This window comes from Trachypithecus francoisi, unplaced genomic scaffold (genome assembly GCF_009764315.1).
Source record: "Trachypithecus francoisi isolate TF-2019V2 unplaced genomic scaffold, Tfra_2.0 Lachesis_group13, whole genome shotgun sequence".
In the NCBI taxonomy this organism is placed as follows: Eukaryota; Metazoa; Chordata; class Mammalia; order Primates; family Cercopithecidae; genus Trachypithecus; species Trachypithecus francoisi.
Window position 1 is genome coordinate 121,396,897 of NW_022681458.1, and position 14,043 is coordinate 121,410,939.

Consider the following 14,043-nt stretch of genomic DNA (forward strand, 5'->3'; position numbering starts at 1 on the left):
TTGTATTTTCAGTAGAGACGAGGTTTCACCATGTTTCACCAGGCTGGTCTCAAGCTTCTGACCTCAGGTGATCTGCCCTCGTCGGCCTCCCAAAGTGCTGGGATTACAGGTGTGAGCCACCACACCTGGCCTCACCTACTTCTGTCTCCCTGAGGGAACACTTTTTTTCTTGCCTTAGAGTGTGCCAAGGGCATCTCCCTCCCTTTGCTCATGCAGTTCCCGGACCCTGGAGTGCTCTTCCCTTTGTGCTGTCTGGGCCAAGTTCAGGACCCTTTCATTCTCTGACTGGAAGCCACAGGGCAGACTGGATGGTCACCAGGAAGCCTCCTCTGACCTCCTTAGGTAGCCCGCCCTTGTTGAACTCCCACAGGTAGAAACTCACTGCTGCATGTTTGACATGTAGCATATACTGCCGTGGACTTTGAAGCCACTCTCTACACGAGTGCCTGCCTCAACAACTCCTTACATGTGTGTCCATAGCTGTGCTTTTATACATTTTCACACCCCTCTAATAATTCTGGAGCCTGGCAGGCATCTATGCATACAAAGAAGTTGGCCATGATGGAGAAAGTAGAAAACTAGAATCCAGCAGACATGCCCTGGACTGCCAGCACTGCCGTATCTTAGCTGTGTGACTCTGGGGCGTTTACCTATCCTCTCCGGGCCTCTGATTTTAAGTGAAAGCAAGGTTCGAGATATTGGCCCAGCGGGAGTAGCTGCCGTGATAGGTGAAATTACTTGAGGAGAGGAGCTAGCCGGCTCGGGACACCTACATGTACTTGAAGGTTTCGTTGTCTTTCTCTGGTCATGGGGCTCCCAGTGTAGGGACATCCTGGGCAGAGGAGGGGGTCTCAGGAAGGACAGAGCAGTTCAAGAGGACCCTTCTTGCTCTGAGTCAGCATGGGAACCACGGATCCCAGGGGATTTTGGCAGAGTGATTTATTTTCTTCCAGATGTGTCTCCCTTCATTGTCCTCACGGCCTACTGGGTACCAGGTGGGGTGGTGGGCCATGCACCAAATCTATAGAGAAACAGGGGAGTCTGTTGGGAGCAGTGGCTGTGCACTGGTGCCTCACAAACATCGCCACCTTCGAGTTTCTGGATAACCTTGCTGAGGGTGCATCCCCTCACTGTCTGTGGGAAGCCAAGGTCAAGGTTTTAGAGCCTGAGGGGCATGGGGCTGGCCCGGACCCCACAGCCCTGTGTTCCCACATCTGACCAGTGCAGGCATCTTTTGTAGGGTCTGGGCTCCCCTCCTGAGTTTGCCATCTCCCCAAAGGGCCCAGAGTGGAGGCTGTAAGCTGTGGGAGTCCCTGGCTGGAGTGGTGGAAGAGGGGCCAGCACAGGTAGGAGCTTGTGGTTCCCCTCCCAGTGTGGTATGGGTGGAAGAGGAGGAGCTGGGGACAAGGCATTTGACACAACTGCCCACCCCTCCACACTCTGGAAGGCCTGGCACACCTTCCTGAGCTCTGCCTGGCCCCAATCCTGGAGCTCCTTGTTGGTGCTGCTCTCTGGGGCTCTGTGGAGTTGTTATCCTGCTGGACCCTAATGAAACCATGGCAGGCTTCGGTTTCATGTACAGTGATGGGAAGGTGGACAGAAAAGGCAGGAATTGGCGCCTCCTAGGCCTCAGACCCCACAGGCAGGTCTGAGGAGCTGGTGGAGGCCCTGACTATCCCCCCAGGGCCCTGCAGGCAGGTGATCTTTTCTTGGAGAAGAAGAAAATGGGAGAAGCTGCCCATGTAGAGCAGCTGCTATAACAGGTGTTATGGGCCGTGCTGGGAAGGCTGACTGTCTTCCCAGTCACCCTGGGAAGGAGGGTACTCTGCATCACTGGGGAGCAAACTGAAGCTCCGAGAGGGGAAGTAACATGGCCACAGACACACAGTGGATGCAGACGATGCTGGTCCAGGCACACACACACCTCTCATTGTGGGAGGATTATTTTGCCACTGGCAGTAAAATGCCAGCAGTCCTGGGGAACGCTTACGTTCCCCACGTCCCTATCTCCTTCAGGGTGGAGAAGTGAGTGTAAATTTGGGTGGGACAGTGGGGACTGACCTGGGGAGTCAGAGCCCCCTTTGCTCCTAGCCTGCCAGCCTTGGCATTGTGGCATTGGGCTAGTGTCCCTGAGGTCATTTTCCCAATGGAGACAGTGATGTGAGGGGAGAGGAAAGGACTGGTGCCCAGCCCCTGGTGGATATAGGACCAGTCCTCAGGGCCTCGGGCCGTGAGTCGGCTGCTCCCCTTTTAGCTGTCATGAGGTTAGAATGACGATTTCCCTTAATCCGGGCGGCAGTGTGCTCTTCACTCCAGGAGCTTTCACTTTTTATCTCATTGGATCTTAAAAATAAGTCTGCGATCAAGGCAGGGCGTGTGTTGATCTCTCGTGTATGTGCACGTGTTTGCCTGGGTCTGTGTCCTTGTATATATACATGTGAGTGTTCGTGTACCTCTGCATGTAACTACATGTATCCTGTATGTGTGCACGTGTGTGGCTGCATATGTGCTGTGAGCGTGTGTGTGGTGCATGTGACCATGTGTGACTTTATATATGTGTGTGTCCATGCACACATCTGTGACTTGAATGCGGTGTGCATGTGTGTATGTGGCCTGCGTGCATGTGTATGCATGTGTGTGGCTGTGTATGCGGTCTGTCGGTGTGTGTGCTGTGTGCTGTGTGAGTATGTGAGCCTGCGTGTGTGTGCGCATCTGTGTGTGCCGATGTGTGTGTGTGGGTCCTGGGCACGCATGCGGCATGGCTGACATCACAGCAGAGGTGAGAACACCGTGGCTCTGTGGCGTCTGTGATTGCTGAGAGGCGAGGCTTCCTCTCTCTCCTGGAGATTGATTTTGCCTGGGGAACAATGCTCTAATTCCTGTGAGTCACTCGTTAGAGGAGTTCAAAGAAGCCAGGTGGCGGGAGGGTGTCTGGGATTTCAGGTTTCAGGGTGATTCGTTCATTCTGCTCTGATTATTCGTTTATTCTTCAAGCCAGTCCTTTAACTCAGAATTCTTAACCTTTTCTGTGCCGTGGGCCCCTTGGCAACCAAATGCAGTTTGTGGACTCCTCCAATAATGCTATAAATGCATAGAAGAAAAGACACAGGACTATGAAAGAAAGCAATGATGCAATGTCTAAAATGTTCAGGGCACCGCATCTGTGATCAAGAATACATGTGCTGCTTTACCAACACATCAAAGGGCAAGGTCAGCGGTGGGGGCTAATGAATGGCCAGCGTAAGTTGGTGAGCATGGGCATATCTGCGACTCATGCCACTGGTAGCCCGAGGGAGACACCAACTTCAGCTCCAAACTAGCAAAGATAAAAATGTATTTTTTTAAATCAGGTTAGACAGTCTGCTTTAACTGGAACTTGTAGATTGTTTATTTATTTATTTTAAGAGAGTCTTGCTCTGTTGCCCAGTCTGGAGTGCAGTGGCATGATCTTGGCTCACTGCAAACTCCGCCTCCCAGGTTCAAGTGATTCCCCTGCCTCAGCTTCCCAATTAGCTGGGACTACCGGTGCATGCCACCATGCCCGGCTAATTTTTTGTATTTTAGTAGAGACAGGCTTTCACCATGTTGGTCAAGACGGTCTTCATCTCCTGACCTTGGGATCTGCCTGCCTCGGCCTCCCAACGTGCTGGGATTACAGGTGTGAGCCACCGTGCCTGGCTGAACTTGTAGATTGTCTGGAAGCCAGAAGGGACCTTATGAGAACCCCGTTTGGTTTTTCATATACTGATGCTGTGTCAGAAACACTTGTGGAACTAACAGAAATGCAGCTCTTCTTGCCACCCCCTGCCTAGACTTGGGGAATCAGAATCTCCAGGGGAAGGCCCCGAAATGCTCCTGAAGCTTCTTGCTGTCACCAGTGCCCCTGCTGAGGTCCCAGAGAGCAGGCGACCTGGGTGAACCTCCTAATGGACAGGGGGCTCCTCCGGGCCCTGGGTCCCGGGCACCCGCTCCCACCCCCTTAGCAGAATTTTGGAGAGTGTGGCTGTTTCCTTTGTGGTTGTTTGGACAGCGGCAGAGCTGTGTGTTTTGAAGGTAAAGTGAGGAATTGACTCTTCTCCTCCCTGTGGTAAGTGCTGTGACTCCCAGCCCCTCTTTCTGGAGCCCTGTGGAGCCTGTGGGAGCCATCTCTGGAGAGACCCTCCCTGCTGTCCCCAGGCAGCCCCTGGGGGCCCAGGTGAGACTGTCCGCTGGGGTTGCAGGGCTTGATGGGTCTGCCTCAGATGAGCTTTGGGGAGTGAAAGTGGCTGCCTGGGACCCTGGGCGCCTGGTGTTTACCTAGAAATTGTGCTAATCCCGCTAATTCCTGTGATTTACACAGCCTCTTGGCTCTGTGTACTATCTTCTTCTCTGGGAAGGGGTGGGAAGGCGAGGCCACGGACGCAGTGGGCACTGCCTGGAATCCCCCTGCTGCACCTGCTCCCCACAGGCATTCATGAAACGTCAGGTGCATCTGTGTGCACATCCTTTCCCCGAGCCACAGTCTGGGAGGTGGGCATCTGAATACATGCCTCTCCTCCCTCACTACGTTCACCCAGTTTCTGGAGCGACCACACCCTGAGGTCTCAGGAGGCATTTGGGCTGGAGGATCTGACTGTAGGCCTGGCCCTGTGCCTCCCTGGGGAGTGGCCTTGGGCAGCTCACTCCCCATGGGGGCCTCAGCTTCCTCCCCTATAAGAATTGGTGATGACATCCACTGTGCTGAAGTGAATAGGTGGAGTTGCCATGAGGAAGCTGCAGCTGCTGTGTTTTGGGTCTGTTCTTCATGGACGGAGCCTTCTAGTTACCAGCTTGGGGTGGGCCTGGCTATGGCAATGCTGTGCTGAACAGCTCCTGGCCTGAAGGTGATGAATGTAATCCGGGGACGTTGAGTAGGGACATGATCTGACTGCTTCAGGGCTCCAACCATGGGCTAGGAGGGGAAGGGAGGCTTCCTGGAGGAGGTGACGTCTGAGTGGCACCTTGAAGGAAGAGTAAGAGTTCATCAAACACAGAAAGGTGAAGGGTTTCCAGTGAGTAGCAGAGGCCTGGCTGTGTGCAAGGGCAGAGCCAGTTATCCCTGTTAGGAGGGTCACACAGCCAGGGAGCTGGTAGGGAGAGGAGGCTGTAGGTAGACATGGGAAGGCTTTACCTGAAGGCCAAGGGGCTCAGCAGGGGAGGGATGGAGTGGTACGTGGTTTCTGGGAAGGTCCCTGGCTGAAGCGCACGGAATGACCTGGAGTGGACCAGAGGTGTGAAAAGTGCCAGGACCCAGAGGGGAAGAGTGGCACAGAGCAGCCAGCGGAGAGGTAGTGCTGGTGAGGCGTGCAGGTGCTGGGGGGTGTGGGGTGAAGTGATGGGGCTCACAGTCTTCGTGTGTGTGGGGAGGAGAGGAGGAAGGTGGCTCAAGGATGCAGCTCAGGTGACTGGTGTGGTGGTGCCTATGACCAGGTAAGGGGCAGAGGAACAGCAGGCACGAACCAGTGCATACTGCTGGTGGCCATTCAGATAGCCAGAATCTTAAGGGGTGGATTTTAAAGTGGGCTTAAAAAAGCAGGCAGCAATCCCTGAATTTCTAGGCCACAAGGAGGCCCCTGACTCACCAGCAAGGAGATTTTTCTCTCTCCCATCTTCTTGACTTTCTTGGGCTTTCTGGGCAGGGAGTTTTGAAAGACTGTAGAAACTGGCCAGGCTGGTGTGTGCAGATGAGCCAGGAGCTGACAGGAGCTGTGGATATCCTTCATGTGGCTCCTGCATTGTTCTTGTGTACTCATTTTTTCCTACTTAAAAAGATGTGGAGTATTGTGTGGATTTAAAAAATAAAATTCTAGGCCGAGTGTGGTAGTGTGCACCTGTAGTCCCAGCTGAGGCCAGAGGATCTCTTGAGCCCGGGAGTTTGAGGCTGCAGTGAGCTTTGATTGTGCCACTGCACTCCAGCCTGGGCAACAGGAGAGACCCTGTCTCAAAAAAGAAAAGTTCTTGGCTGGGCTTGTTGGCTCACGCCTGCAATCCCAGCACTTTGGGAGGCCGAGGCAGGTGGATCACTTGAGGCCAGGAGTTCAAGACCAGCCTGGCCAACATGGTGAAACCCTGTCTCTACTAAAAAATACAAAAATTAGCTGAGTGTGATGGCGCATGCCTGTAATCCCAGCTACTTGGGAGGCTGAGACACGAGAATCGTTTGAATCTGGGTGATGGAGCTCACAGTGAGCTGAGATCACACCACTGCACCCCAGCCTGGGTCACAGAGTGAGACTCTGTCTAAAAATAAAAAATAAAAATAAAAATAAACAAACATAAAGACAGAAAAGTTCTAGGGCTCACTAATGTGGATTTAGCTGAGGGCCCTGGCAGTGGAGCTGACTGCAGGTGTCTGCACAATGTGACCCCGTCCCCACACTCTCTGCAGGACCTTCGCACAGCTGCCCGTAACCTTTCTGCCCCACTCCTCCAGGTGTCCAGCCAAAAATGCCAGCTGTCTTCCTCACCACCTTCTTTAAAACGTGGCCGGCCAGGTGCGGTGGCTCATGCCTGTGATCCCAGCACTTTAGGAGGCCGAGGCAGGCAGATCACCTGAGGTCAGGTGTTTGAGACCAGCCTGACCAACATGGAGAAACCCTGTCTCTACAAAAAATACGAAATTAGCTGGGCGTGGTGGCGCATGCCTGTAATCCCAGCTACTCGGGATTGCAGGAGAATCGCTTGAACCTGGGAGGCAGAGGTTGCGGTGAGCCGAGATCGTGCCATTGCACTCCAGCCTGGGCAACAAGAGCGAAACTCCGTCTCAAAAACAAACAAAAAACGAACATGTGACCTTCAGATTTCTCTTCTGATAGAAAGGCTGGATTGCCAGTGTCTGCTCTGACCCACAACCCAGCTGGAGACGGAAGTTGCCTGTTTCCCAAATCCCTCTGAGTGTTCCTCCCTTGCTCACAGCCACTTTCCATCCCTCCTTATCCAGTCTGTAGCCCGGCCTTTTGGCTCTGCCTTCAAAGCATGTCCACGTTTCACCAGCTCCACCAGCCACCTGCTTAACCCAAACTGCCATTTTCTCTCCCTGAGTCAATGCAGTAGCCCCCTCTCCCCCGAAAAGCCTGCTCTCTGCACAACAGTGGAGTGATCCCTTTACACAGGGAGTCAGCCCTGCCCCTCCCCTGCTCAAGACCCTCTGATGCCTGCACTTCCCTTCTGGCCACTACTCAAAGAAGCCAGCCTCCTCCCACATGGCCCCTGGCTCCTGGCTTTGCCCTCTGGCTGCAGTGGGGTGGCCCCTCAGGCATCCCATCCCTACCCCAGAAAGGCCTAGCAGTGCTGCCCCACTGTGCTGCTGCAACCCTCTCTGTCCTGCTTTCTTTTCCTGAGCCACCTCCCACTCGCTGAAATTAAATCTACATTTATTTTCCCCTTGTTTGCCCCCAAGGAGAATGTAAACTCCACATATTGTATCTTCAGCACCAGGCGTGATGCCTGATGCATACTAGGGACTTAAAAATATGTTGACTGAGTGCATGTGAGTCAATAAAGGATGAACATTTATTGAATGAATGGGTGAAGGAATGAGCAAACATGCAGATGAATAAGTGAAAGGTTCTCGTGAGCAGGGAAGCAACCTGAAAATGAGGGCCTTTCTTTGAGGACCTCCAGGTCATTGTCACCATATTTATTTTTATTTTCCCCATAATTTGCAGACAGAGGTCATTATTTCTGACTTTACTCCCCCATCAGAGGTTACCTGCCATTCATATCAGTAGGAACTTGTTACTTAGATTTTTAGAATCTGGGTAGAAGATGATGAGAATGGCCTGCAGTTGTCCGTGAGGTCGTTCAGAAGACCAGACGAATCCCAGGACTAATAATTCTCAAAATTAATTAAACCCTCCTTCCTAATTATAAGAGAATTAGAATGAAGTTGGTTGCTTTAGAAGCGAGCGGTGGCGTGAATCTGGGTCGGCGTTTCCCGGCTGGGTTTGGGCGCAGCGTTGGTGAGTGTCTTTGTCTTCTCTTTTAGGGTTGCCACCTAGGACGATGAGCGGCTGAGATGGAGACGTCTGCCTCAGCCACTGCCTCCGAGAAGCAAGAAGCCAAAAGTGGGATCCTGGAGGCCGCTGGCTTCCCCGACCCGGGCAAAAAGGCCTCTCCTTTGGTGGTGGCCGCAGCAGCAGCAGCAGCGGTAGCTGCCCAAGGAGGTACTTTCTGTTTCGCACACTTGGAGGGCAGCAGGGGTGTTTTTCATTAGCCCATTAGGATTTAATTAGAGTGGTGGCCTATGTCATCAGGGAGGCACGCTGGGTTTATGGAAGGCGAAGAGGAGGGCACCTCTGCTCCCAGGAATCCAAGGCACCATGAAGGTCGCCTGTGAGTTTGCGAGGAGATCTGGCCACCCCAAGTCCAGGGAGCGGAGCTGCCTCAGACAGCGGCGGGTGGGGACTGAGTACTGGGAGGGGAGAGAGGGAGGAGGGGCGTGGTCACTGCCAGGCAGCCCTGGGGTGCGTGCAGCTGGCACATTTGAGATGTGCCCAGAGAACTTCTTGCTTCTTGCCTGCCAAGGACTGTTTTGGAAAGTAATTGTCTCCTGATGCCTTCTGGTTCAAATTAGAGGGTCAGGTACGGAATTTACTATCTTAGGTGAATTTTTGGCCAACTTAATTATAACAAAAGAGACTACATGAGCCACAGCCTCTCATTTTACTGCCCCAAAGAGAAAGACTCTCTGGTTTCCACTGGGCCGTCCGTGCCAGCATCCCGTTGGGAAAGTTTGGCGGGAAGGCGAGACCTCCCCTGTGTCTGCACAGTCCATCTGGAGGCCACAGAACTATTTCTGTCTCGGAGGAATGGAGAGACTTCGATTTCTTTTCCTCCCTTTTTGTTCCAGTGCATTTAGTCAGGCCCTGTTGCTCTCACGGCTCAGGCACAGCTCAGAGAGCAGCCAGGGAAGAGAATGCGCCTTTTCTTCCGGCTGGTGCTTGGGTAGCGCCTCTCACATTTTGATGTATACACAGTTGTGGGGGTGTGTTTCGGTGCAGACCCCGATTCAGTAAGTTGGGGCGGGACTGAGTTTCTGCATTTCTGTTGGGTGCCAAGACGATGCTGGGGCTGCTGGTTCACAGGCCAGGCGGAGCCTGTGAACACGGAACGGGAAACGGGGATCAGGAACACGGAAAGACCCTGGGAGGGGTTTAGGAGTTGGTGTTTCTAAGAGTGGACCTGAGGGTCTGCAAGGGGTTGTTACTATATTTTCTTTTATTTGTCCTGTGATTCTAAGTGGGAGGTCATTACTGGGATGTGTGGCCCATGTCAGGAAAGGGAGATCTGAGGTCAACCTTCAGGCCCCCTTGGGGAGGTGGCCTTCTGAGCTGGATGATGCCTCTCTACCCTGTGCCCCTTGGACGGGGACTCCCTAGGCCCTCCATCTGTGTGGAGGGGCCAGCTGGGAGTGGAGGAAGAGCTCTTAGGTGGAGTGGGAGGAGCCAAGCGCACAGGGAGGGAAGAGCGGGTGGAGGGGCCCTGGTCCTGGGGCCACATAGTCTTTTCCTTCCCCTGGGTCAGGGCCATCCCTGGCCTGTGGGGACGCCCCAAGCTGCCTCTCTGTCCATGCTCTGAGGCCTTGTGAGCTCCAGGAAGCCTGGTCTCCGTATATGTCTGGCCTGCTGCAGGGTGTTCAGCGGGAACCATCCCCCCATCCCTCCGCCCTGCACCCTGCCTCTTCAAGCCATGAGTGGATCATGAACCATCATGGTGCAATTTCCTGATGTGTCACAGCAGTAGAGGACAGACTTAGGCAGTAATTAGACAGTAATTAGAATGTAATTGCGGGGGAGCCCCTCTAGTGTCAGGCTGAGTTGTCATTATTGGTGCAATAGTAACAGATGCTTGAGCAATTCTTGATTTGTGGTGGGAGTAGGGGCCAGGCGGGAGGCCCAAAGCTTGGAGTACAGCACCTCTCCAATGGCCTTCACCTCCCAACGCCACCCCACTGCACCCCACCCCCAACGCCTTTCCTGCCCACCCCGCAGTCTCTTGTTGTTTGACTGCAGGGTGACTTGGCTGGTGAGGTTCCAGCAGAGGGTGGACCCAGCCTTCGTGAGCATAGTTGCCACAGGGCAGGTGGCTTGTTGGCAGTCTTGGGCCAGATGTCTGCTGCTGGAGAGTCGTGAGGACCCCAGAGCCTCCTTACCCATCGCTGCTCCCTGCACCTGTCTCTGAGCAGCTTTTTTGGGAAGGGTCCTCCTGGAGTCAGGGGAGAGCAGCTGTCCCTGCGTGCCACAAAGCAGGGACATTGTGGGCTGAGTCTCCTGGTGCTGGTGAAACGCGGTGGCTGCATTCGTGGATGGGATGGGAGGTGCGCTGGCCTGGGTCCCAGTTTTCCTAATCTGTGTCGAGAGTGGACTTGACAGGTGTTGTCCACAGTCTTTATGATCTTGGAACTTTGGATCTTCCTTAAATGTTACTGGATGGTGGCAGAGGTGCATGAGCAAGAATCTTCATGTACTTAGCAACCCTGAGTCCCCCAGAAGACTCCAAAGAGTGGCGGATGTGGGCCTCACTGCCTGCAGGAGTACATACCTGTCGGCAGGTGAGGAGAATGTGTGGAAAGAGGTGCCTGGCGGCTGCAGGTGGTTGACGTGGGTGCCCCTCAGGGGCACGGATGCTCTTGTGCTCATCTCTAGGCCTCAGCGTCTGGTGCTGGGCCTGGCATGAGGGGTACCCAAGGGTCTTCTGGGACCAGAATGATGTAGGAGAAAGGGTGGCATTGGTGAAGCCCGAGGAAGTCCTCATGGGCCAGAAGCATTTGCTGCAGCCACTGAAGAGTTGGACACTCAGCCTTCAGGCACAGGGCTGGGTGTGGACAGTGGGTGAGGAGAGGCCGTGAGGGACTGTGCCAAGCCTGGGAGAGGGACAGTGCTATAGGGTGCACACTGGGTGGCTGCAGGGGTGCAGGGAGCTGAGAATTCTTGCTGAGGGGCCCCTCTTCTCGAGTTATTTCTGGGAAAGACGAATCATCTTGGTCTGGGCAGCTTGTCTGAGACCTGTTTGCTGGGGGCAGGAGCAGACTGAGTCAATTCCCCTGTCCCTGCTCGGGTGACCACTTAGACACCGGCTCCTCTGAGGCCTGGCTTGTTCCTCCAAATCCCCTGACATTGTCCCCATGGTTCACACCCTGATTTGCTGTCTGGCAGAAAGGGATGATTTATATGAGCTTAGTGTTTCTTGACTTATTACACATCCGAGGAGGGGTGGGGTGGGTGGGCCCTGTCTGAGGATGTCAGAGGCACAGTGGTGAGGAAACAGCCAAATCCTGCAAGCTGTCAGGGGCTGTTTCCCGGCATCTGTAAGGTATCCAAATGTGGGGGCACCCTGCATTCCCCTGCAGCTCATGGCTCCTCATCCAGCCTCCCCCACCCCTCACTGTCACCAGTTCCAAGAGCTTCCATTCCACTGTATGTACAGTTGGTTCATACAGTACAGATACCTACAGGCAGAAGGATTTCACTTTTTTGTTTGTTTGCTTGTTTTTTTGGGATGGAGTCTCACTCTGTCGCCCAGTCTGGAGTGCAGTGGCATGATCTCAGCTCATGCAACCTCTGCCTCCGGGGTTCAAGCCACTATCCTGCCTCAGCCTTCTGAGTAGCTGGCATTACAGGTGTGCACCACCATGCCCGGCTAATTTTTGTATTTTTAGTAGAGACGGGGTTTCACCATGTTGGCCAGACTGGTCTTGAATTCCTGACCTCAAGTGATCTGCCCGCCCTGGCCTCCCAAAGTACTGGGATTACAGGCATGAGCCACCGCAGGATTTCACTTCTGAGTTATTTACATCAGTGAAAAATTGAAGACAGCCTACCTGTTCATTGATAGAGGATTGGTTCATCTATGGAACATCTTGAATGGAACACAATGCAGCCACTGAAAATGTTAATTAAGACTTTTCAGTTACAGGGTGGGAACATGCTTATATTCTAATATTAAGTGGGAAAAAAAGATGGTGCAACTGATCTCAAGCCCCGCTAGGAATGAGACAGAAAGTGAAGGTTCAGAGTGAGGAGAGAGGACATGAAGGAGGTGGGAGGCCCCAGAAGCAAAGCTCGGAAAACCCAGGCAGGAGCTCCTGGGTGCCAGGCTGGTGCGGTCAGAGCCTCTCCTTCAGTACCTCCTGTACTGTAGATGAGACTGAGGCCCATTTGGGCATGGGGCTTGCCCAAGGCTACCAGCTGCTTCAACCATGAGCTGGGTCCGGGGCTTGGGGCTCCTGCCTCTCACATGGTGAAAGTCTCTTTCAGGTATTTGCTTTTAGATTGTTGTTTAGATTGCTGTTAGACTTGGGCCTTAATTTAGGTCCTACTGCTACCCTGGGGTGAGTGTGCAGCCTTGGTAAGCTCTCCTCGTGTGTCTTCGTGTCTCAGTTCCCTCATCCATCCCAGGCCCTGATGGCACCTGCTCTCTTCCAAACGGCCAGTTTGTTGAGGTCTGGGGCTGTGACCTATTTGCAAAGTCACCTACCTCGACTGGCCTCTGTTGCCTGACTTCCCCTAGGAGTCCATGAGGCTGGACCTGTTGGGGGCTGGGTGTTTCCACTCAGAGTCACTATTTCCCTGTGCCAGAAAATGCATGAGAAACATATTTGCAGAGCAGAGCACGGCTGGGCTGGACCGAGCTGGACCAAAGGAAAAAGCAGCCCTGTGGTCAGACTGGGTAAAGGTTAGTTTAATCATCTGGCTGGAGCAGTTCATAAGAGCAGACAGCAGAAGCCTGGGAGGGCGAGTTCTTTCCCAGCCTCTTTTGCTGTTGTGCTAACACTTTGGAGGCCATAAATCTTTTAAAACACATTTTGGCCCAGAGGTTTTCCCCTCCTTTAACTTCTAAAATGGTGTAATTTTAAAAGCAATTTGATTCAGATGTTTCTCATTGCCTTATACTGAAACTGTCCAAATTCTGTTGTATTTTCCTCCTCCACGGTGGGTTCTCTCTCTTTCAAAAATATTTCCGAACCTCTCTGTGTGCCTCACTGAGCACCAGGGACTACTCAGAGCCTCTGGGATAATACGAAAGGTGGAGCCATGAAACCTGGAGTTGGGTCTGATCTCATGAGCTTTGCTAGTTTCTGGAATCAAGCAGCCAGACAGACTTTAGACATCCTGGGATGTACCTGCAATGGCCAACACCCACCTCTTCCATGGAGCAGCCACTGTGTGCTGGGCCAGGTGTCCTCCCAGTGTGGACCTCACCAGCAACGTCAGCATCCCCTGGGAATTGTTAGAGATGCTAATTCTTGAGCCCCACGTTAGACCCACTGCATCCGAGTCTGTGGGGGCAGAGCTCAGCAAGCTGTGTTTACGCAAACCCTCTTGGTGATTCCGATACACTCCTTTTTTTTTTTTTTTGAGACGGAGTCTTGCTCTGTCACCCAGGCTGGAGTGCAGTGGCCGGATCTCAGCTCACTGCAAGCTCCGCCTCCCGGGTTTACGCCATTCTCCCGCCTCAGCCTCCGGAGTAGCTGGGACTACAGGCGCCCGCCACCTTGCCCGGCTAGTTTTTTGTATTTTTAGTAGAGACGGGGTTTCACCATGTTAGCCAGGATGGTCTCGATCTCCTGACCTCGTGATCCACCCGTCTCGGCCTCCCAAAGTGCTGGGATTACAGGCTTGAGCCACCGCGCCCGGCCCCGATACTCTCCTAAGTAGGAGAACCACGTGTTCTGACTCCATGAGGTAGGGTGGATCTTTCCATATGTAAGATGGGAGTTAGACACAGAGCTGCAGTGCAGATGATGCACTAGATGACTCTCAGCACAGTGCTCCAGTGTTCCAGGAGGCCTCTGTGCTACCTACTCATACTAGCAGCCCTCCTATCTTCTTCATTGGCCCTGCTGGGTTCTTGGAAAGTTTTTCTGAGGCACAGTTTTGTAAGATGGGAGTTAGACACAGAGCTGCAGTGCAGAGATTTCTTTCAGGAGACTTCTGATGTACGTACACAGGCCTGCCAGGGCACTTCTTGGATAGTAGCTGTAACACTGCCTCTCTTCAGGCAGTGCCAAGGAAGTAGTGAGAA

At 53.4% G+C, this 14,043-nt stretch overlaps 1 protein-coding gene across 1 annotated transcript in view; it reads left to right on the forward strand.

The window, feature by feature from the left end:
- GLI2 (GLI family zinc finger 2) overlaps positions 1 to 14,043 on the forward strand; it is a 260,695-nt gene that overhangs the window by 53,917 nt on the left and 192,735 nt on the right. Inside the window, exon 2 of the mRNA XM_033231787.1 lies at positions 8,006 to 8,183. Within this exon, the coding sequence (XP_033087678.1) occupies positions 8,036 to 8,183 (148 nt within the window). The 5' untranslated portion in view covers positions 8,006 to 8,035. The remainder of the gene's footprint in view (positions 1 to 8,005; positions 8,184 to 14,043) is intronic.